Source organism: Xylocopa sonorina, chromosome 18 (assembly GCF_050948175.1).
Source record: "Xylocopa sonorina isolate GNS202 chromosome 18, iyXylSono1_principal, whole genome shotgun sequence".
Taxonomy (NCBI): Eukaryota; Metazoa; Arthropoda; class Insecta; order Hymenoptera; family Apidae; genus Xylocopa; species Xylocopa sonorina.
The window spans coordinates 5,217,352-5,239,060 of NC_135210.1; the positions used below are offsets into that span (position 1 = coordinate 5,217,352).

At 37.6% G+C, this 21,709-nt stretch overlaps 2 protein-coding genes across 2 annotated transcripts; one reads left to right on the forward strand and one right to left on the reverse strand.

Moving 5' to 3' along the window:
- Positions 1–3: 3 nt before the first annotated feature.
- On the reverse strand, positions 4–5,601 carry Recq4 (RecQ4 helicase). Its single transcript, XM_076908238.1, has 9 exons — positions 5,387–5,601; positions 2,908–5,259; positions 2,725–2,836; positions 1,838–2,637; positions 1,449–1,736; positions 1,033–1,368; positions 795–954; positions 396–715; positions 4–319 (listed from the first exon to the last, which is right to left on the reverse strand). The coding sequence occupies exons 1-9, from the start codon at positions 5,495–5,497 to the stop codon at positions 89–91; spliced, it is 4,710 nt and encodes a 1,569-aa protein (XP_076764353.1). The 5' UTR covers positions 5,498–5,601; the 3' UTR covers positions 4–88.
- A 443-nt stretch (positions 5,602–6,044) lies between these two features.
- Positions 6,045–6,658, forward strand: LOC143431499 (uncharacterized). The gene is made up of 3 exons (XM_076908271.1): positions 6,045–6,080; positions 6,180–6,328; positions 6,424–6,658. Exons 1-3 carry the CDS (start codon positions 6,045–6,047, stop codon positions 6,656–6,658), a joined length of 420 nt encoding a protein of 139 aa, XP_076764386.1.
- Positions 6,659–21,709: the final 15,051 nt, after the last annotated feature.

The following is a 21,709-nucleotide window of genomic DNA, read 5'->3' on the forward strand; positions in this document are numbered from 1 at the left end:
GTGTTAGTATCATACGAAGCACCAGAATCCCAGAGACTATTTGTACGTTATAAAATATTTATTCAAAATTTGTCTTAAAATCACTCTACTAGCGAAGAGCTAAAATTTCTTTTGTTGCAATTTGACATAAAGTATTGAAGTTACATGACAGGTGTGCTCTCCAAAAGCGGCATTTATTCCAAACATAAGCAGGATAATTTGGACTTTGTATACCATGAAAGATACGGGCGACTGCACGTCCAGTAAAATTGTTATCTCGATAGCTTACAATTAAATTACGCACATCAGATGCTATTTGCGCTTCATTTTTCACATCATTCTGTAAAAAATACAAAGTATATGATATATTATGTTTTCATAGGATCTACTGTAATTCAAATGCGAATAATTCATACATGTTGTTTTAGATTGCTGTCGAGTAGAACTTCTCCGGCAAAGTATTTTCGAATAACGTCTTTTAATTGATTAGATCTGTCGGTCACTTCGTCATTCGATATTAAACATTCCTTTACAGTAGGAGTACTGAATTTATGAAGCGTCACACCAATCGTCTCAAGTTGTTGCAAAGCTGAATTTTCTTGAGACTGAACACGACTAACAATTGCGTCGAGTGCTTCGTCCAGCTCCACGTCCGTTAAATCTCCGGGTGCTTTTACTCTTAAACCAAGTTTATCATATCGCACTGAAATAGCTGAACGCTTTGATGTGCCATTAACTACGGCGAAAATGGAAAAATGATGTATTCTAACGTTACTTTTATGAACATAGTGCAATTCATCATTATCAAAACAAACCTGTTTTCCACTCAAGATTCTTAAGATGACTTTTTACTACACCGCTGTCCCAACCAATAGCGGATGCTACATCCACGATGGGAAACTCAATAACGCTACTGTTTTCGTGAGAAATACCTTTTTGTAAATCTAATGCTATTGCCATTGCCAGTGGTGGTGACTGAAAGGTTGATCCAAGTCTGTTTAATATCAAATAAACGAAATCTACTTCTATACAAACAATATAATATAGACTCACGGATTGAGCGGCTTGTTTTAGTGCATGGGGTCCACTGTAACTCGAAACCCTAGCTCTGACATATACAGAAGAAAGAACCGTGATAAACCTTTTAGGATGTAATTCGAGGTAGCATAAAAGCGTTGAGATTATTTCTTCTGAAATATCTAAAGCCGCAACCGTCTCATCGATTGGTATAGCAACTTCGTGACCGGGACATCTACGACCTGCATTTTTTTCTCGTAATTTCGCGCACGAACAGGGAATAAAAACTTTTTGAAGTAAACGTCTAATCGAATGCCTGTCTACTCCATTTGCATAAATGTGTCGACGCAATTCCCACTTGTCATTATCTTCCTGAAACGTAAAATGCCTTTTACACGTATAAACTATGAACGCAGTAACCATAAGTAATTGCACAAAATAAATTTAAGTACCTTCGGATTCAAAAATAAATGACAATGTGCTAAAAGTCCATCTCTTCCAGCTCTTCCAACTTCTTGAACGTAGCCTTCGAAGGTTCCCGGCATATTGTAATGAATAACAGCACGAATATCTGGTTTGTTAAGACCCATACCAAAAGCTACAGTAGCAACAACAATTCTAGTTTGTCCATTCATAAATGCTTTCTGTACAATTTTTCGCCGATGCGCTGATAAGCCTGCATGATACGCTTCAGCGATAGGAGATAGCGTTTTACTCATTTTTTCCGGATTATTTGGATTCTATCAGAAACACAAGACACATTATTTTTTATTATCGTTGCTAACGGAATTCATTGTACATTACTAACGCGATTCAATCGTCAAAGTGGAAAGCAAAATACCTGCAGAATAGCTCTTAATAGCCCGGCAATTCTTACACATTCTTCTCGACGAGTACAATATATAATAATCGAATTACATTCCTGGAATCTGTCGCTCAATAATAATTTGGTCAGTGCATTATCTCTATTTTCATCCTTAGAAACTGTTAATAGCAGGTTCTTCGGCATTGGAATATCAGAGATGACACCCGCCATTCCATCGTGTATACCTAAATGACTTATAATGCTTTCTGCGGTAGATTTCGTTGCGGTAGCAGTAAGAGCTAATACTGTTTTCACACCTAACTTTTCTTTAAGAACTCGACAAATCATAAGATAAGATGGACGAAAGTTATGAGACCACTGTGAAATACAATGAGCTTCATCTATACATGCAAAAGCAATTGGTGGAAGCTGTCTTAACAAAGCTCCAAAACCAGTTGATTTTTCTCCAGCAACTACTGCTTCCGGAGAAATTAGTAAAATATTCAGTTTTCCTTTCTTCACCGTTTGCATAACATTATCTCTCACTTTCTGCGTTTGATTAGTGTGTAGACAAGCTGCAGATAAAAATGCTGGTACACCTGTTACTTGGTCGTCCATCAAGGACACTAATGGCGATATGACTAAAGTGATGCAATTGGAGTATTTGGAATAAAGATATGCAGGTAATTGATAGCATAAAGATTTTCCAGAACCAGTGGATAAAGTTACCAAAGTTGATTGACCAGAAAGTATTCTCATTACAGCTTTCTCTTGTCCGTGTCTAAACGTCTCGTGACCGAAATTTCGCAACGCTTGAAAAACTTCAGGTGGTGTTTCTGCAATCGTACCATGTATTAAACCTATTAAATTAAATATATCATAATTGTAATTATAACATTAGACGAATCGTTCAATAATTATACCTATTAACGACTGATCTTCTTTCAATTTATACAGAGGTTGTACTTTACCAATTTCTGGTGGTAATAATTTTTGGACCAAATCTTCGGGAATTTTATGCCCGCACAAAATTTCCTAAGGATCGTATAAAATAATAAAAGAACGATTAAAGAAATTATTAATTTATAAAAATGATAAGAAGTTACATCAACAATTTCGTCTTCAATGGGTCCCCATAATTCATTACAGTCAGTATTCTTCTCCATTTCGTTTTTCGTCGATTCAAGTTTTGATTCCGTTTGGGTAAAGTACGATGGTTTCTCCGGTAAACGATCGATTCTGTTACCATGTGCCAAAATTGCATTTTGATTAGCCATTTTCTCTGCTTCTTCTAAAGTTGGAAATTCCGAACTATCGTCTACTTCGTCTAAGGATATTAAATCATCGCTCTTCCTGTTTGGACAATTTCTTGAAAAATGACCAACGTCGCCGCACATGAAGCAACTTAATACACCACCATTCTTTTCAATAAAATCAGCTACTTCTAAACTGCCCTCGCTAGACTCTAGTTCCTTTTTTCTCTGTTTCCATTGATTTTTCTTGTACTTTGAAAAGTTGAAATTTTTCTTACCACGTACAAATACCTTTTTCTTTATATTGATTCTAACAAAATTCTCATTTATTTTGCCATCTGCTATTTTCTTTTCTAATTTCTCTTTGTCCGTTAATTTTTCTTTAGATTTTGTAGATACAAGAGAACTTGAATCGTGAGATTTTGAGGAAACAGATTTAGCAAATTGTTCAATAAGATCTCCTTGAGCACATTTATTCATTACAAAACGTGGAACAGCTTTCAACGTTTCTATTCCATATATCTCAGGCTTCTTATCCGATGTAATTTTTAATTCTGCATTATTACCCATTTCCAAAGTGTCATCTTCATCCTCTATCTGTTTTTTCTTTCCAGAGGTCCTTCTCAATTTAGTATTACTTTTAGCTTTAGGTTTCTCAGTTGTCGAAGTTGATTCATCGTTAGTTCTAGTCTTTCTCGTACTTGTTCGCTTCAATTTTGATATTTTCTTCTTGCCTCTTTTCTCTTCTTCGTCACTTTCACTATAATCTGGATCATCGTCGTCAGTTGAGATACGTTTAATTCTTCTCCGAATTTTACGATTTATTAATTTCTCCCTACACGGTTTTTCCATATTCTCTTCATTACGCGTGCTTTTACTTGCAACTTGTGGCACGTCTTTGATTTTATCATTGCATTTGTCAATGTTACTTGGCAAATTTGTCTCAATATTTATATTATTACTTATACTTGTATTATTACTCGTAATTGCAATTATATCGGTATTGTTCGAAGTGCTACATTTGTCTTCACTTGAAGTTGTTTTAATAGCCTGTACTTCCTTTCTATTTAGTATTATCGGAGCATGTATTCTATCGTTGGTACACATTCTTTTGCATGGATAATTTTCTTGATTATTGCATTCTTTTCTGAAATTTCTAATACGTTTGCTCTTATGTTCTTCTTCCAAATCACTGTTACAAACAAAATCTTCTTCATCCGACATCTGAACAGATTGTTCCGGCTGCGATACCGGTACGTTTTCTCGAGGTGACCGAATACTTGATTCCATCGATTCAATTCCAGAATCACTCGTTCCAGAAAGTCTCTGTGGTTCAAATGCTGGACATTTCAAGTTATTTTCTTTGGCACATCTACTTAGCCAGCCTGAATTTAAATTTCTATTAACCGTATATCCACCGATTACTTGTTGTACTACATCGATCGATTGAGTAGCAGGTTTGTACTCCTTGAAAGTTACTTTCACTTGTTCACCAAATATAGACTTTGTTTCTTTGTTTTTATCATCCATGTCAATTTCATTAGTCACTACTGCATTTATGGTTTGTTCCGATGTATCAGTGCTGTCTCTGTCTTTTTCAGATTTATTCTTTATTTTTGATGTAGATAAAGATTTTCTAGGATTTCTCTTTGTAAAGCTGGAGCTCGTAAATTTATTTTGCGACAATTGAAAGGAAGATGATCTACCTACGAGTAATACTTGTTTCTTTTTATGCACTTGTTCATTGCTTTTACTTAAATGATCACCCCACACACCTTTTACATTTTTGTATTCATTTTCAGTTATTACCAAAGTATTAGGAATAAATTGACTTTGATGCACTTGTTGATCTGTATTTTCCATATTCTTTTTATTTGTGCTTTCCATATTCTCTTTGTTTGTGTTTTCTACATCTTTATCGTCTTTCTCTTCTATATTTTTTTCATTTGTGTTGCCTGTATCCCTCTTATCTTTTTCATAAGTACTTTCTAAGACACATTTTGTGTCATCATTTAACAATTTTTCTTCCTCTTTAACTCCTTCAATGGATACGTTCATTAAAGTTCTAGAAGTAGTATCATCTTCAGATTTCACCTCGTCAGAAAATGAAATATCTGTAAGCGTTTCTTCCAAAGCATGTGTTTTTAGTTTCCAATACATTTTGTAAGATTCTTTAATTTTCATATCAGCTTCTTTGATATCGTTCTAAAAATAATAACTCGATATTAAAGGGAAACTGAAAAATTATTATCAAATCTATATAATAATAAAATAATTTCAGTAACCGAATTAATTTTAAGTTATAATTCATTAAGGAAATTATGTGAAATACCTTATTTGGTTTACGTCCATGTTTTTCGATAAAACGACTTTCCCATAGTTTAACACGAATTTTATACTTCTGATACTTTATTTTAAACTCTGGGTCCTCTAATATTTCCATATTTACATAAAAACCGTTAGAAATGTAATCGTTAAAAATTTATGCTACTGAAACACCGAGCAGTGAAGGTTATTCTAAACAAGTGCTGGAAACTACGAAATTATCCCGCGTAAATAGTACCAACACTTTCAAGGCAGCAATGTTTTTCAACGTTGTGTCGGTAACCAGACAACACACGGCAAGACTATGAATGAGTTGATTCGTGTGGACAGATTGCTCTCGCCCTCTACTCGCTTGTATATCCAAAGAAACAAGCGCAGAACAGAGAAACAGAAGTGGTTATAAAAGAAAGGGGATAAATCGATACAAATATTACACAGATATGTTGTAATCAACGTAAGCATGAGAGAAACGACTGTTTGAAAGGGAATAAAACAACGATTGTTTTGTATTGTTCCATAACATCTTATTTACATTAACTATGAAGTTACTGCTCCTTCCTCGAGATAATTAACGTGACGGAAGAAACTGCGTGTGAATTAATTAATATCCGCAACAAGGAATATTTCATGTTTATTCAGATTTTTCGAAACCTATGCCAGAAGATATGGCGGCAAGATTGGTGGCATCATCTCTGTGGAAAGTGCTGAAACTGTTCGCCGTTCAGGGTTCAGCCGTTCCACGCGAGATGGCGCCACCATGTCGTAAATAAATTAATGACGATAATTAATAAATTAATCAGCAAAGTTGGAACTATAACGATAATGAAATACGTACAATCATTAAAAATGCGTTTCTATTACAAAACTATGTCCCAAGTGATGGGTTCGTTAAAATAATTGAAAGAATTTCTCCGATTAAACGATCAAAGTCAATAATGTTCTCACACTCGTAATAATCGCTTTTTCTGAACTTTCTCTTGTTTATATTTATTATGCTACATCAATCAATCGCTTGCATGTGTATGCTTCTAATTTTATGCACAGATATCGGATGATGCATCCCAAAGGACTTTATTATTCAAGCAACTACATGTCTACATCGGATAAGAATGTCAGAGAAGAAACTATAATATTCATGCAACGAAGACTAGCGGTTGGCCTATTATTACTATTCAAACAAGAGCCGCAGAGTCCTGAAGCAGTAATAATGGATTGTTTAATCAACGCCAAAGAGGAAGCTGCAGAAATGGCTGATCTACGTTATCTCCTTACAAATTGACATCTGTGTTGGTCTTAGATGTGTCGTACACTGGTTTCCTAAGATCCTTTATAAAATGCACCTACTAAGTCTTACCACTTAAATTTTAGTAATATACTATGCATATGTGGATTTGTAAAGGTAATTTGTAAGATAAAACTTTTGTATTCTGTGAATTCATAAGAAGTTGCAATAAACGTTCCGTTACCCTTAATGATAGATTTAGTAAGGAATGTGTTCAATTGCATGGACAGATTGCTTATACTTTCTGCTAATGCGTATAATCAGAGAAACAAGCACAGAAACAGAGAAACTAATAAAAATAGATGTAAGAGAATGGGCATAAATCTATACAAATATTACACAGAAACGTTGCAATCACTGCAAGCACAAGAGTAATGACTGGAAGGGAATGAAACAACGAATCATTTTTCAATAACATTTTATTTACATGAACTATGAAGCTACTGCTCCTTCCTCGTTAATTACGTGACGAGAGAAACTGAGTATTAATTAATTAATAGCCACAACAAGGAATGTTTTATGTTTATTCACATTTTTCGACACTACGTCACAAAATATGGCGGGAAGACTGTTGGTGCCATGTCCGTGGACAGTGCTGAAACTGTTCGCTGTTCAGGGTTCAGTCGTTTTTAAAGATATGGCGCCATTACGACGTAAATTGTGGCGTTATCGACTTCCACATCTCAGCAGACTCGTTCGCTATCATCTACTTCCAAGGGACGTTATCGACTTCCAGATCTCAGCAGACTCGTTCACTGCCATCTACCTCCGAGGGACGTTATCGACTGCCACATCTCAGCAGACTCGTTCACTGCCATCTACCTCCGAGGGACGTTATCGACTGCCACATCTCAGCAGACTCGTTCACTGTCATCTACCTCCGAGGGACGTTATCGACTGCCACATCTCAGCAGACTCGTTCACTGCCATCTACCTCCGAGGGACGTTATCGACTGCCACATCACAGCAGACTCGTTCACTGCCATCTACCTCCGAGGGACGTTATCGACTGCCACATCTCAGCAGACTCGTTCACTGCCATCTACCTCCGAGGGACGTTATCGACTGCCACATCACAGCAGACTCGTTCACTGCCATCTACCTCCGAGGGACGTTATCGACTGCCACATCTCAGCAGACTCGTTCACTGCCATCTACCTCCGAGGGACGTTATCGACTGCCACATCTCAGCAGACTCGTTCACTGCCATCTACCTCCGAGGGACGTTATCGACTGCCACATCTCAGCAGACTCGTTCACTGCCATCTACCTCCGAGGGACGTTATCGACTGCCACATCTCAGCAGACTCGTTCACTGCCATCTACCTCCGAGGGACGTTATCGACTGCCACATCTCAGCAGACTCGTTCACTGCCATCTACCTCCGAGGGACGTTATCGACTGCCACATCTCAGCAGACTCGTTCACTGCCATCTACTTCCGCCCTTCGGAAGGTACATTTTCAATAGGAAATTGTTTAAAAATTAATTTGTGCCATCTATAAAAAAGAGACTCTCGTTTGCTACGTCTTTCAAATTTACACGTTTTTAAAATATATTATTCACTTATTTCTGCGCCATCAAAGACATCACATCATAATTATCCTTTACAAAATTTAGATTTATATTTAGCTTATATTTCTAAGCTTTCTATAAGAAACATAAAAATATAAGAAGTTACTTTTTACGCGACGTTTAATTCTGTATCACGATTATCAACTGAGAACCGGCACCATGTTCCAGGAAGGTTCTTTCGAGTCCACGTTCAAACAGTGCAAATATCCCTGTCAATAAAGTCGAAACAAAACTAATTACGTACACGGCGGCAGGCAGTGATTGTACGGTTCGCGGATAAGTTTTTTTTTTTTGTTACCGCAGCTAATAACCGAAGCCAGTAACGAAGACTGCAAGGCCGCTGGACATGCAATTGACATAACAGATTCGCGCGACTACGTTAGCTGTGTTTAACCCTTAGAGCTCTATGGACGCATATATGCGATTTTTCTAAGCTTCTACTTCAGTTTACCTTATTTGTTAAAGACTTATTGTTTGAAGGAAATTGTATCTTCCGAGGGGCGGAAGTAGGTGGCAGTGAACGAGTCTGCTAAGATGTGGAAGTCGATAACGCCACAAAATAAATTTATATTAATTAATTAATTAATCAAAGATGTTGGGTATTATAATGACAATTTTAGGCGTATAACCATTTAAGCCCTAGTAATATATTATGCGTATGTGCAATTATAAAGGTAATTTATAATCTAAGACTTTTATATTCGTTGAATAGTCAATAAGTTAGAATAAACGTTCCGTTACCCTTAATGATAGATTTAATTACTCAACCACCCCCGCAACAATCCTAGAATGATCTATTTCAATGCCTGAGGCGAAATAATAGTACAATATTGTACCAAACACAAATAAATGAATTTCATGCGACCACGTGTCTAGAAATTAGTAAGGAATGCGTTCAATTGCATAGACAGATTGCTTATACTGTCTGTTAATGCGTATAATCAGAGAAACAAGCACAGAAACAGAGAAACTAATAAACATAGTTATAAGAGAATGGGCATAAATATACAAATATTACACAGATACGTTGTAATCACTGCAAGCACGAGAGTAATGACTGGAAGGGAATAAAGCAACGAATCATTTCTCAATAACATTTTATTTACACGAACTATGAAGCCACTGCTCTTTCCTCGTTAATTACGTGACGAAAGACACTGAGTGTTAAATAATTAGTAGCCACAACAAGGAATGTTTTATGTTTGTTCACATTTTTCGACACTACGTCAGAAAACATGGCGGGAAGACTGGTGGCGCCATCTCTGTGAAAAATGATGAAACTGTTCGCCGTTCACGGTTCAGCCGTTCCACGAGAGATGGCGCCACTGTGTCGTAAAAAATTAATGGTGATATTAATTAATAAATTGATCAGCAATATTAAAACTATAATGGTAATAGAATACATATAATCATTAAAAACGCGTTTCTATTACGAGAATATGTTCCAAGTGGTAGATGCATCAAAATAATTGAAAGGATTTCTTCGATTAAATGATCAAAGTTAATAATGTACTGACATTTGTAATAATTCCTTTTTCTGACCTTTCCTTTATTTAGCATGCTACATCAAACGATTGCTTACATGTGTATGCTTCTAACTTTATGCACAGATGTCTGACGATTCATCTCAAAGGGCTTTATTATTCAAGGAATTACATGTCTACATTGGATAAGAATCACAGAAATGAAATTATAATATCCATGCAACAAAGACTAATAGCTGGCCTGTTATTACTATTCAGACAAGAATCGCAGAGTCCTGAAGCAGTTATAATGGATTATTTAATCAACGACAAAGAAGAAGCTGCATAAATGGCTAATCTATGTTATCTCCTTACAAATTGACATCTGTGTTGGTCTTAGATGTGTCGTACACTGGTTTCCTAAGATCCCTTATGAAATGCACCTGCTAAGTCTTACCACTTAAATTTTAGTAACATACTATGCGTATGAGAATTTGTAAAGGTAATTTATAAGATAAAACTTTTGTATTCTGTGAATTGATAAGAAGTTGCAATAAACGTTTTGCTACCTTTAATGATCTGTTTAATTACTCAACCACCTTCGCAACGATCCTGGAATAACCTATTTCAATGTCTGATGCGAAATAATAGTACAATACTGTACCAAACACAAATAAATGAATTGCATGCGACCACGTGTCTAGAAATTAGTAGGGAATGCGATCAATTGCATGGACAGATTGCTTATACTTTCTGTTAATGCGTATAATCAGAGAAGTAACCACAGAAACGGAGAAACTAATAAAAATAGTTATAAGAGAATGGGCATAAATATACAAATATTACACAGATACGTTGTAATCACTGCAAGCACAAGAGTAATGTCTGGAAGGGAATAAAACGACGAATCATTTTTCAATAACATTTTATTTCAATGAACTATGAAGCTACTGCTCTTTCCTCGTTAATTACGTGACGAAAGACACTGAGTGTTAATTAATTAGTAGCCACAACAAGGAATGTTTTATGTTCGTTCACATTTTTCGACACTACGTCAGAAAACATGGCGGGAAGACTGGTAGCGTCATCTCTGTAAAAAGTGCTGAAACTGTTCGCCGTTCAGGATTCAGCCGTTCTATGAGAGATGGGGCCACCACGTCGTAAATAAATTAATGACGATACTAATTAATAAATTAATCAGCAATGTTAGAACTATAACGATAGTAGAATGCGTATAATGATTAAAAATGTTCCAAGTGGTGAAGGCGTCAAAACAATTGAATAGATGTCTTTGATTAAACGATCAAAATTAATAATGTTCTGACACTTGCAATAATCCTTTTTTCTGACTTTTCTCTTGTTTAGTATGCTACATCAATCAATTGCTTACATGTGTATGTTTTTAATTTTATCCACAGATATCTGATGATGCACCCCAAAGGACTTTATTATTCAAGCAACTATAGGTCTACGTCGGATAAGAATGACACAGAAGAAACTGTAATATCCATGCACCAAAGGCTGGCAGACCGCCCGTTATTACTATTCAAACAAGAGTTACAAAATCCTGAAGCACTTATAATGGATTCTTTAATCAACGACAAAGAAGAAGTTGCAGAAACGACTGACCTACGTTATCTCCTTACAAATTGACATGAGTGTTAGCCGTAGATGTGTCGTACACTGGCTTCCTGAGATCCTTTATAAAATGCATCTACTAATTCTTACCATTTAGATTTTAGTAATATACTATGCGTATACGTATTTATTAAGGTAACTTATAAGCTAACACTTTTGTATTCCGTAAATTGACAAGAAGTTGCAATAAACGTTCTGTTATCTTTAATGATCAGTTTAATTATTCAATCACCTCCACAACGATCCTGGAATGATCTATTTTAATGTCCGAGGCGAAAAGAGAGTAGTATGCTGTACTAAAAACAAATAAATGAATTGCTGCGACCACGTGTGTAGGAATTAATTGGGAACGCGTCCAATTGTATGGACAGACCGCTTGTATTTTCTGCTAAAGCGTATATTCAGAGAAACAAGCACAGAACAGTGAAACTAATAGAAATAGATATAAGAGAATGGATATAAATCTATACAAATATTATAGAGATGTGTTGTAATCACTGTAAGCACGAAAGTAGTGACTGGAAGGGAATAAAACAACGAACCATTCTTGTATAACATCTTACGTACATTAACTGTAAAGTTACTGCTCCTTCGTCGTTAATTACGTGACGAAAGGAACTGCGTGTTAATTAATTAATAGCCACAATGAGGAATATTTTACGTTTATCGACATCTTTCGAAACATACGTCGAAAAATATGGCGGGAAGACTGGTGGCGCCATCTCTGTAAGAAGTGTTGAAACTGTTCGCCGTTCAGGGTTCAGCCGTTTCACGAAAGATGGCGCCACCATGCCATACATAAATTAATTAATTAATCAGCAATATTAGAACTATAACGACAGTAGAATGCTTATAATAATTAAAAATGTTCCAAGTGGTGAAGGCTTCAAAACAATTGAATGGATTTCTTTGATTAAACGATCAAAATTAATTAATAATGTTCTGACACTTGCAATAATCCTTTTTTCTGACTTTTCTCTTGTTTAGTATGCTACATCAATCAATTGCTTACATGTGTATGTTTTTAATTTTATCCACAGATATCTGATGATGCACCCCAAAGGACTTTATTATTCAAGCAACTACACGTCTACATCGGATAAGAATGTCAGAGAAGAAACTATAATATCCATGCAACGAAGACTAGCGTTTGGCCTATTATTACTATTCGGACAAGAGTCACAAAGTCCTGAAGTAGTAGCAATGGACTGTTTAATGAACGACAAAGAAGAAGCTGCAGAAATGGCTGATCTACGTTACCTCCTTACAAATTGACATCAGTGTTAACCGTGGATGTGACGTACACTGGCTTCATAAAAACCTTTATAAAATGCATCTACTCTAGCTTATCATTTAAATTTTAGTAATATACTATGCGTATGTGGATTTGCAAAGGTAATTTATAAGATAAAGTTTTTGTATTCTGTGAATCGATAAGAAGTTGCAATAAACGTTTTGTTACCTCTAATGATCTGTTTAATTACTCAACCACCCCCGCAACGATCCTGGAATAACCTATTTCAATGTCTGAGGCGACATAATAGTACAATATTGTACCAAACACAAATAAATGGATTGCATGCGACCACGTGTCCAGAAGTTAGAAGGGAATGCGTTCAATTGTATGGACAGATTGCTTGTAGTTTCTACTAATGCGTATATAAGAGGAACAAGCACAGAAGCAGGGAAACTAATGAAAGTAGATGTAAGAGAATGGGCATAAATCTATACAAAAATTACACAGAAACGTTGGAATCACTGCAAGCACAAGAGTAATGACTGGAAGGGAATAAAACAACGAATCATTTTTCAATAACATTTTATTTACATGAACTATGAAGCTACAGCTCCTTCCTCGTTAATTACGTGACGATAGAAACTGAATATTAATTAATTAATAGCCACAGCAAGGAACGTTTTATGTTCGTTCACATTTTTCGACACTACGTCAGAAAACATGGCGGGACGACTGGTAGCGCCATCTTTGTAAAAAGTGCTGAAACTGTTCGCCGTTCAGGGTTCAGCCGTTCTATGTGAGATGGCGCCATCATACCGTAAATAAATTAATGATGATACTAATTAATAAATTAATCAGCGATGTTAGAACTGTAATGATAGTAGAATGCGTATAATGATTAAAAATGTTCTAAGTGGTGAATGCGTCAGAACCATTGCAAGGATTTTTTCGATTAAATGATCAAAGTTAATAATGTTCTGACACTTATAATAATCCCTTTTTCTGACTTTTCTCTTGTTTAGTATGGTACCTCAATCAATTGTGAACATGTGTATGTTTTTGATTTTATGCACAGATATCTGGTGATGCATCCCAAAGGACTTTATTAATCGAGCAACTACTTGTCTACATCGGATAAGAATGACAGAGAAGAAACTATAATATCCATGCAACGAATACTAGCGGTTGGCTTATTGTAACTATTCAGACAAGAGTCGCAGAGTCCTGAAGCAGTAACAATGGACTGTGTAATCAACGACAAAGAAGAACTTGCAGAAATGGATGATCTACGTTATCTCCTTATAAATTGACATCTATGTTGGTCTTACATGTGTCGTACATTGGCTTCCTAAAATCCTTTATAAAATGCACCTACTAAGTCTTACCATTTAAATTTTAGTAATATACTATGCATATGTGGATTTGCAAAGTTAATTTATAAGGTAAAACTTTTGTATTCTGTGAATTGATAAGAAGTTGCAATAAACGCTCTGTTACCTTTAATGATCTGTTTAATTAATCAACCATCCTCGCAACGATCCTGGAATAATCTATTTCAATGTCTGAGGCGAAATAATAGTGCAATGTTGTACCAAACACAAATAAATGAATTGCATGCGACCACGTGTCTAGAAATTAGTAGGGAATGCATTCAATTGCATGGACAGATTGCTTGTAGTTTCTACTAATGCGTATATAAGAGAAACAAGCACAGAAGCAGGGAAACTAATAAAAGTAGATGTAAGAGAATGGGCATAAATCTATACAAAAATTACACAGAAACGTTGGAATCACTGCAAGCACAAGAGTAATGACTGGAAGGGAATAAAACAACGAATCATTTTTTTCAATAACATTTTATTTACATGAACTATGAAGCTACAGCTCCTTCCTCGTTAATTACGTGACGATAGAAACTGAATATTAATTAATTAATAGCCACAACAAAGAATGTTTTATGTTTGCTCACATTTTTCGACACATAGGAAGACTGGTACCGCCATCTCTGTAAAAAGTGTTGAAACTGTTCGTCGTTCAGGGTTCAGCCATTCCACGAGAGATGGCGCCACTATATCGTAAATAAATTAATGATAGTAATTAATAATTTAATCAGCAATGTTAGAACTGTAACGATGATAGAATACGCATAATCATTAAAAAAAATGCTTTTCTACTAGGAGAGTATGTTGTAAGTGGTGAAAAATAAATAATTGAAAGGGTTTCTTCCATTAAACGATGATAGTAACATACTGACACTTGTAATCTTTTTTTTTTTTTTTTTTGTGACTTTTCTCTTGTTTAGTATGTTATCTCAATCACTTGTGCACATGCGTATGCTTTTAATTGCTTGTACAAATGTCTGGCGAAGCATCTCCAAGGACTTACGACTAACAATTACATGTGTTCAGCTGAGAGTAACGGTCCAAGAACTACAATAATCAGGTAAAAGAGATTAATGGTCAGCCTCTTACCACAGTTAGAAGAAGAGTCTCTACGTCTTAAAGCAGTTACAAAGAACTGTTGGATCAACGACGAAGAAGGAGCAATATAAATTGTTAATCTACAGGTTCCCATTATAAATTGGCATCGCTTTTATTCGCATAGGATGTATCTTACACTTGTTTACAAAGACAATGCGTAAAATGTACCTGGTAAGACTTACCATCAAAATTTTTAATAACTTACTATGTATACGTGGATTTATAAATTTAATTTATAAGCGTACGCAGGTACGGATACTTTTTTGTATTCTTTAATTGTCAAGCATCTGAAATAAATGTTCTATTATCACCAATTAATCGTTAATAACACTTGTAAATAACCAAGAATGACCCATTTCAATCCTGGAACACGAAACAACTTGTAAAATGCACTTTCTGAAAGAAATTAACGAATCGCTTTGGACAACGCGCATGCAGATTACTCAGGAATACGTTGATCATTACGGAGATTACTTGCAGAACACAGAAACCAGCAGAATTGAATATAAAAGTAGAGCTACAGATCTAAAAAATAATGCACATGTTACAACTATAAGCACGTGCATTCAATAATTGTTTGGAACGGGATGAAACATGGAATCACTGCACAATAACATATTCCTTACATTAACAATGAAGAAACTGTTTAAATTTTAAGCAACTGACAGCTATTACAATGCATATTTTATAATTATTAACTTTAATCGAAATGTACAAGGAAGTCCTGCTGACTGACAGGTGGCGCCATCTCTCGTGAAACTGCTTAAACTGTTCTCAACTTTGTTTCGAAAATTATCGAAGAGATGGCGCCACAATGGCGCCAAAATTGAATTATAATTATGAAATTAGTAATTAATCATGAAATTGTGTAATGATTCTTAAGTAAAGAAGGGCGTTGTACGCACACGGTAAGAAATGATCTATCCATCAATGAAATTGGCCCTACCAATGACACAAAATACAAGTAGTAATGCATTAACCGCTTGCCAAACGCAACCGGAAGTAAGCTAACCTAAACTAACCTATCCTAAACCAATCTGTACCACCCCGGATGTAACCAAACCTAACCTAAATTAACCTTCACCCCTCCGGACCATTCCTAACCTAACCTAACTTATCCTAACACAATCTCAACCCCTACGGAAGTAACTTAGATAACCCTAGACCCTCCGGCAAGTATTCCTAACCTAACCTAACCTAACCTAACCTAACCTAACCGGAAGTGACGTCATCTGCTGGCGGATGCGCAAAGCGGAAGTGACGTCATCTGCTGGCGCATGCGCAAACCGGAAGTGACGTCATCTGCTGGCGCATGCGCAAACCGGAAGTGACGTCATCTCCTCGCGCATGCGCAAAGCGGAAGTGACGTCATCTGCTGGCGCACGCGCAAAGCGGAAGTGACGTCATCTCCTCGCGCATGCGCAAACCGGAAGTGACGTCATCTCCTCGCGCATGCGCAAACCGGAAGTGACGTCATCTGCTGGCACATGCGCAAACCGGAAGTGACGTCATCTCCTCGCGCATGCGCAAAGCGGAAGTGACGTCATCTGCTGGCGCATGCGCAAACCGGAAGTGACGTCATCCCACTCGGAAGCCACCGGAAATGACGTCACCCAACTCGGGCAACACCGGAAATGACGCCATCCACTCGGGCAACACCGGAAATGACGTCACCCCCACTCGGGTAACACCGGAAGTGACGTCATAGCTCTCGGGACCACCGGAAATGACGTCACCCCCACCCGGGTAACACCGGAAATGACGCCACCACACGTGGGGACCACCGGAAATGACGTCACCCCCACTCGGGTAACACCGGAAGTGACGTCATAGCTCTCGGGACCACCGGAAATGACGTCATCCCCTCTCGGGACCACCGGAAATGACGTCACCCCCACCCGGGTAACACCGGAAATGACGCCACCACACGTGGGGACCACCGGAAATGACGTCACCCCCACTCGGGCAACACCGGAAGTGACGTCATAGCTCTCGGGACCACCGGAAATGACGTCATCCCCTCTCGGGCAACACCGGAAATGACGTCACTCTACTCGGGCAACACCGGAAGTGACGTCATCACACTCGGTGACCACCGGAAGTGACGTCATCTTGTTGTAGAGGTTAGGTTAGGTTAGGTTAGGTTAGGTTAGGTTAGGTTAGGTTAGGTTAGGTTAGGTTAGGTTAGGTTAGGTTAGGTTAGGTTAGGTTAGGTTAGGTTAGGTTAGGTTAGGTTAGGTTAGGTTAGGTTAGGTTAGGTTAGGTTAGGTTAGGTTAGGTTAGGTTAGGTTAGGTTAGGTTAGGTTAGGTTAGGTTAGGTTAGGTTAGGTTAGGTTAGGTTAGGTTAGGTTAGGTTAGGTTAGGTTAGGTTAGGTTAGGTTAGGTTAGGTTAGGTTAGGTTAGGTTAGGTTAGGTTAGGTTAGGTTAGGTTAGGTTAGGTTAGGTTAGGTTAGGTTAGGTTAGGTTAGGTTAGGTTAGGTTAGGTTAGGTTAGGTTAGGTTAGGTTAGGTTAGGTTAGGTTAGGTTAGGTTAGGTTAGGTTAGGTTAGGTTAGGTTAGGTTAGGTTAGGTTAGGTTAGGTTAGGTTAGGTTAGGTTAGGTTAGGTTAGGTTAGGTTAGGTTAGGTTAGGTTAGGTTAGGTTAGGTTAGGTTAGGTTAGGTTAGGTTAGGTTAGGTTAGGTTAGGTTAGGTTAGGTTAGGTTAGGTTAGGTTAGGTTAGGTTAGGTTAGGTTAGGTTAGGTTAGGTTAGGTTAGGTTAGGTTAGGTTAGGTTAGGTTAGGTTAGGTTAGGTTAGGTTAGGTTAGGTTAGGTTAGGTTAGGTTAGGTTAGGTTAGGTTAGGTTAGGTTAGGTTAGGTTAGGTTAGGTTAGGTTAGGTTAGGTTAGGTTAGGTTAGGTTAGGTTAGGTTAGGTTAGGTTAGGTTAGGTTAGGTTAGGTTAGGTTAGGTTAGGTTAGGTTAGGTTAGGTTAGGTTAGGTTAGGTTAGGTTAGGTTAGGTTAGGTTAGGTTAGGTTAGGTTAGGTTAGGTTAGGTTAGGTTAGGTTAGGTTAGGTTAGGTTAGGTTAGGTTAGGTTAGGTTAGGTTAGGTTAGGTTAGGTTAGGTTAGGTTAGGTTAGGTTAGGTTAGGTTAGGTTAGGTTAGGTTAGGTTAGGTTAGGTTAGGTTAGGTTAGGTTAGGTTAGGTTAGGTTAGGTTAGGTTAGGTTAGGTTAGGTTAGGTTAGGTTAGGTTAGGTTAGGTTAGGTTAGGTTAGGTTAGGTTAGGTTAGGTTAGGTTAGGTTAGGTTAGGTTAGGTTAGGTTAGGTTAGGTTAGGTTAGGTTAGGTTAGGTTAGGTTAGGTTAGGTTAGGTTAGGTTAGGTTAGGTTAGGTTAGGTTAGGTTAGGTTAGGTTAGGTTAGGTTAGGTTAGGTTAGGTTAGGTTAGGTTAGGTTAGGTTAGGTTAGGTTAGGTTAGGTTAGGTTAGGTTAGGTTAGGTTAGGTTAGGTTAGGTTAGGTTAGGTTAGGTTAGGTTAGGTTAGGTTAGGTTAGGTTAGGTTAGGTTAGGTTAGGTTAGGTTAGGTTAGGTTAGGTTAGGTTAGGTTAGGTTAGGTTAGGTTAGGTTAGGTTAGGTTAGGTTAGGTTAGGTTAGGTTAGGTTAGGTTAGGTTAGGTTAGGTTAGGTTAGGTTAGGTTAGGTTAGGTTAGGTTAGGTTAGGTTAGGTTAGGTTAGGTTAGGTTAGGTTAGGTTAGGTTAGGTTAGGTTAGGTTAGGTTAGGTTAGGTTAGGTTAGGTTAGGTTAGGTTAGGTTAGGTTAGGTTAGGTTAGGTTAGGTTAGGTTAGGTTAGGTTAGGTTAGGTTAGGTTAGGTTAGGTTAGGTTAGGTTAGGTTAGGTTAGGTTAGGTTAGGTTAGGTTAGGTTAGGTTAGGTTAGGTTAGGTTAGGTTAGGTTAGGTTAGGTTAGGTTAGGTTAGGTTAGGTTAGGTTAGGTTAGGTTAGGTTAGGTTAGGTTAGGTTAGGTTAGGTTAGGTTAGGTTAGGTTAGGTTAGGTTAGGTTAGGTTAGGTTAGGTTAGGTTAGGTTAGGTTAGGTTAGGTTAGGTTAGGTTAGGTTAGGTTAGGTTAGGTTAGGTTAGGTTAGGTTAGGTTAGGTTAGGTTAGGTTAGGTTAGGTTAGGTTAGGTTAGGTTAGGTTAGGTTAGGTTAGGTTAGGTTAGGTTAGGTTAGGTTAGGTTAGGTTAGGTTAGGTTAGGTTAGGTTAGGTTAGGTTAGGTTAGGTTAGGTTAGGTTAGGTTAGGTTAGGTTAGGTTAGGTTAGGTTAGGTTAGGTTAGGTTAGGTTAGGTTAGGTTAGGTTAGGTTAGGTTAGGTTAGGTTAGGTTAGGTTAGGTTAGGTTAGGTTAGGTTAGGTTAGGTTAGGTTAGGTTAGGTTAGGTTAGGTTAGGTTAGGTTAGGTTAGGTTAGGTTAGGTTAGGTTAGGTTAGGTTAGGTTAGGTTAGGTTAGGTTAGGTTAGGTTAGGTTAGGTTAGGTTAGGTTAGGTTAGGTTAGGTTAGGTTAGGTTAGGTTAGGTTAGGTTAGGTTAGGTTAGGTTAGGTTAGGTTAGGTTAGGTTAGGTTAGGTTAGGTTAGGTTAGGTTAGGTTAGGTTAGGTTAGGTTAGGTTAGGTTAGGTTAGGTTAGGTTAGGTTAGGTTAGGTTAGGTTAGGTTAGGTTAGGTTAGGTTAGGTTAGGTTAGGTTAGGTTAGGTTAGGTTAGGTTAGGTTAGGTTAGGTTAGGTTAGGTTAGGTTAGGTTAGGTTAGGTTAGGTTAGGTTAGGTTAGGTTAGGTTAGGTTAGGTTAGGTTAGGTTAGGTTAGGTTAGGTTAGGTTAGGTTAGGTTAGGTTAGGTTAGGTTAGGTTAGGTTAGGTTAGGTTAGGTTAGGTTAGGTTAGGTTAGGTTAGGTTAGGTTAGGTTAGGTTAGGTTAGGTTAGGTTAGGTTAGGTTAGGTTAGGTTAGGTTAGGTTAGGTTAGGTTAGGTTAGGTTAGGTTAGGTTAGGTTAGGTTAGGTTAGGTTAGGTTAGGTTAGGTTAGGTTAGGTTAGGTTAGGTTAGGTTAGGTTAGGTTAGGTTAGGTTAGGTTAGGTTAGGTTAGGTTAGGTTAGGTTAGGTTAGGTTAGGTTAGGTTAGGTTAGGTTAGGTTAGGTTAGGTTAGGTTAGGTTAGGTTAGGTTAGGTTAGGTTAGGTTAGGTTAGGTTAGGTTAGGTTAGGTTAGGTTAGGTTAGGTTAGGTTAGGTTAGGTTAGGTTAGGTTAGGTTAGGTTAGGTTAGGTTAGGTTAGGTTAGGTTAGGTTAGGTTAGGTTAGGTTAGGTTAGGTTAGGTTAGGTTAGGTTAGGTTAGGTTAGGTTAGGTTAGGTTAGGTTAGGTTAGGTTAGGTTAGGTTAGGTTAGGTTAGGTTAGGTTAGGTTAGGTTAGGTTAGGTTAGGTTAGGTTAGGTTAGGTTAGGTTAGGTTAGGTTAGGTTAGGTTAGGTTAGGTTAGGTTAGGTTAGGTTAGGTTAGGTTAGGTTAGGTTAGGTTAGGTTAGGTTAGGTTAGGTTAGGTTAGGTTAGGTTAGGTTAGGTTAGGTTAGGTTAGGTTAGGTTAGGTTAGGTTAGGTTAGGTTAGGTTAGGTTAGGTTAGGTTAGGTTAGGTTAGGTTAGGTTAGGTTAGGTTAGGTTAGGTTAGGTTAGGTTAGGTTAGGTTAGGTTAGGTTAGGTTAGGTTAGGTTAGGTTAGGTTAGGTTAGGTTAGGTTAGGTTAGGTTAGGTTAGGTTAGGTTAGGTTAGGTTAGGTTAGGTTAGGTTAGGTTAGGTTAGGTTAGGTTAGGTTAGGTTAGGTTAGGTTAGGTTAGGTTAGGTTAGGTTAGGTTAGGTTAGGTTAGGTTAGGTTAGGTTAGGTTAGGTTAGGTTAGGTTAGGTTAGGTTAGGTTAGGTTAGGTTAGGTTAGGTTAGGTTAGGTTAGGTTAGGTTAGGTTAGGTTAGGTTAGGTTAGGTTAGGTTAGGTTAGGTTAGGTTAGGTTAGGTTAGGTTAGGTTAGGTTAGGTTAGGTTAGGTTAGGTTAGGTTAGGTTAGGTTAGGTTAGGTTAGGTTAGGTTAGGTTAGGTTAGGTTAGGTTAGGTTAGGTTAGGTTAGGTTAGGTTAGGTTAGGTTAGGTTAGGTTAGGTTAGGTTAGGTTAGGTTAGGTTAGGTTAGGTTAGGTTAGGTTAGGTTAGGTTAGGTTAGGTTAGGTTAGGTTAGGTTAGGTTAGGTTAGGTTAGGTTAGGTTAGGTTAGGTTAGGTTAGGTTAGGTTAGGTTAGGTTAGGTTAGGTTAGGTTAGGTTAGGTTAGGTTAGGTTAGGTTAGGTTAGGTTAGGTTAGGTTAGGTTAGGTTAGGTTAGGTTAGGTTAGGTTAGGTTAGGTTAGGTTAGGTTAGGTTAGGTTAGGTTAGGTTAGGTTAGGTTAGGTTAGGTTAGGTTAGGTTAGGTTAGGTTAGGTTAGGTTAGGTTAGGTTAGGTTAGGTTAGGTTAGGTTAGGTTAGGTTAGGTTAGGTTAGGTTAGGTTAGGTTAGGTTAGGTTAGGTTAGGTTAGGTTAGGTTAGGTTAGGTTAGGTTAGGTTAGGTTAGGTTAGGTTAGGTTAGGTTAGGTTAGGTTAGGTTAGGTTAGGTTAGGTTAGGTTAGGTTAGGTTAGGTTAGGTTAGGTT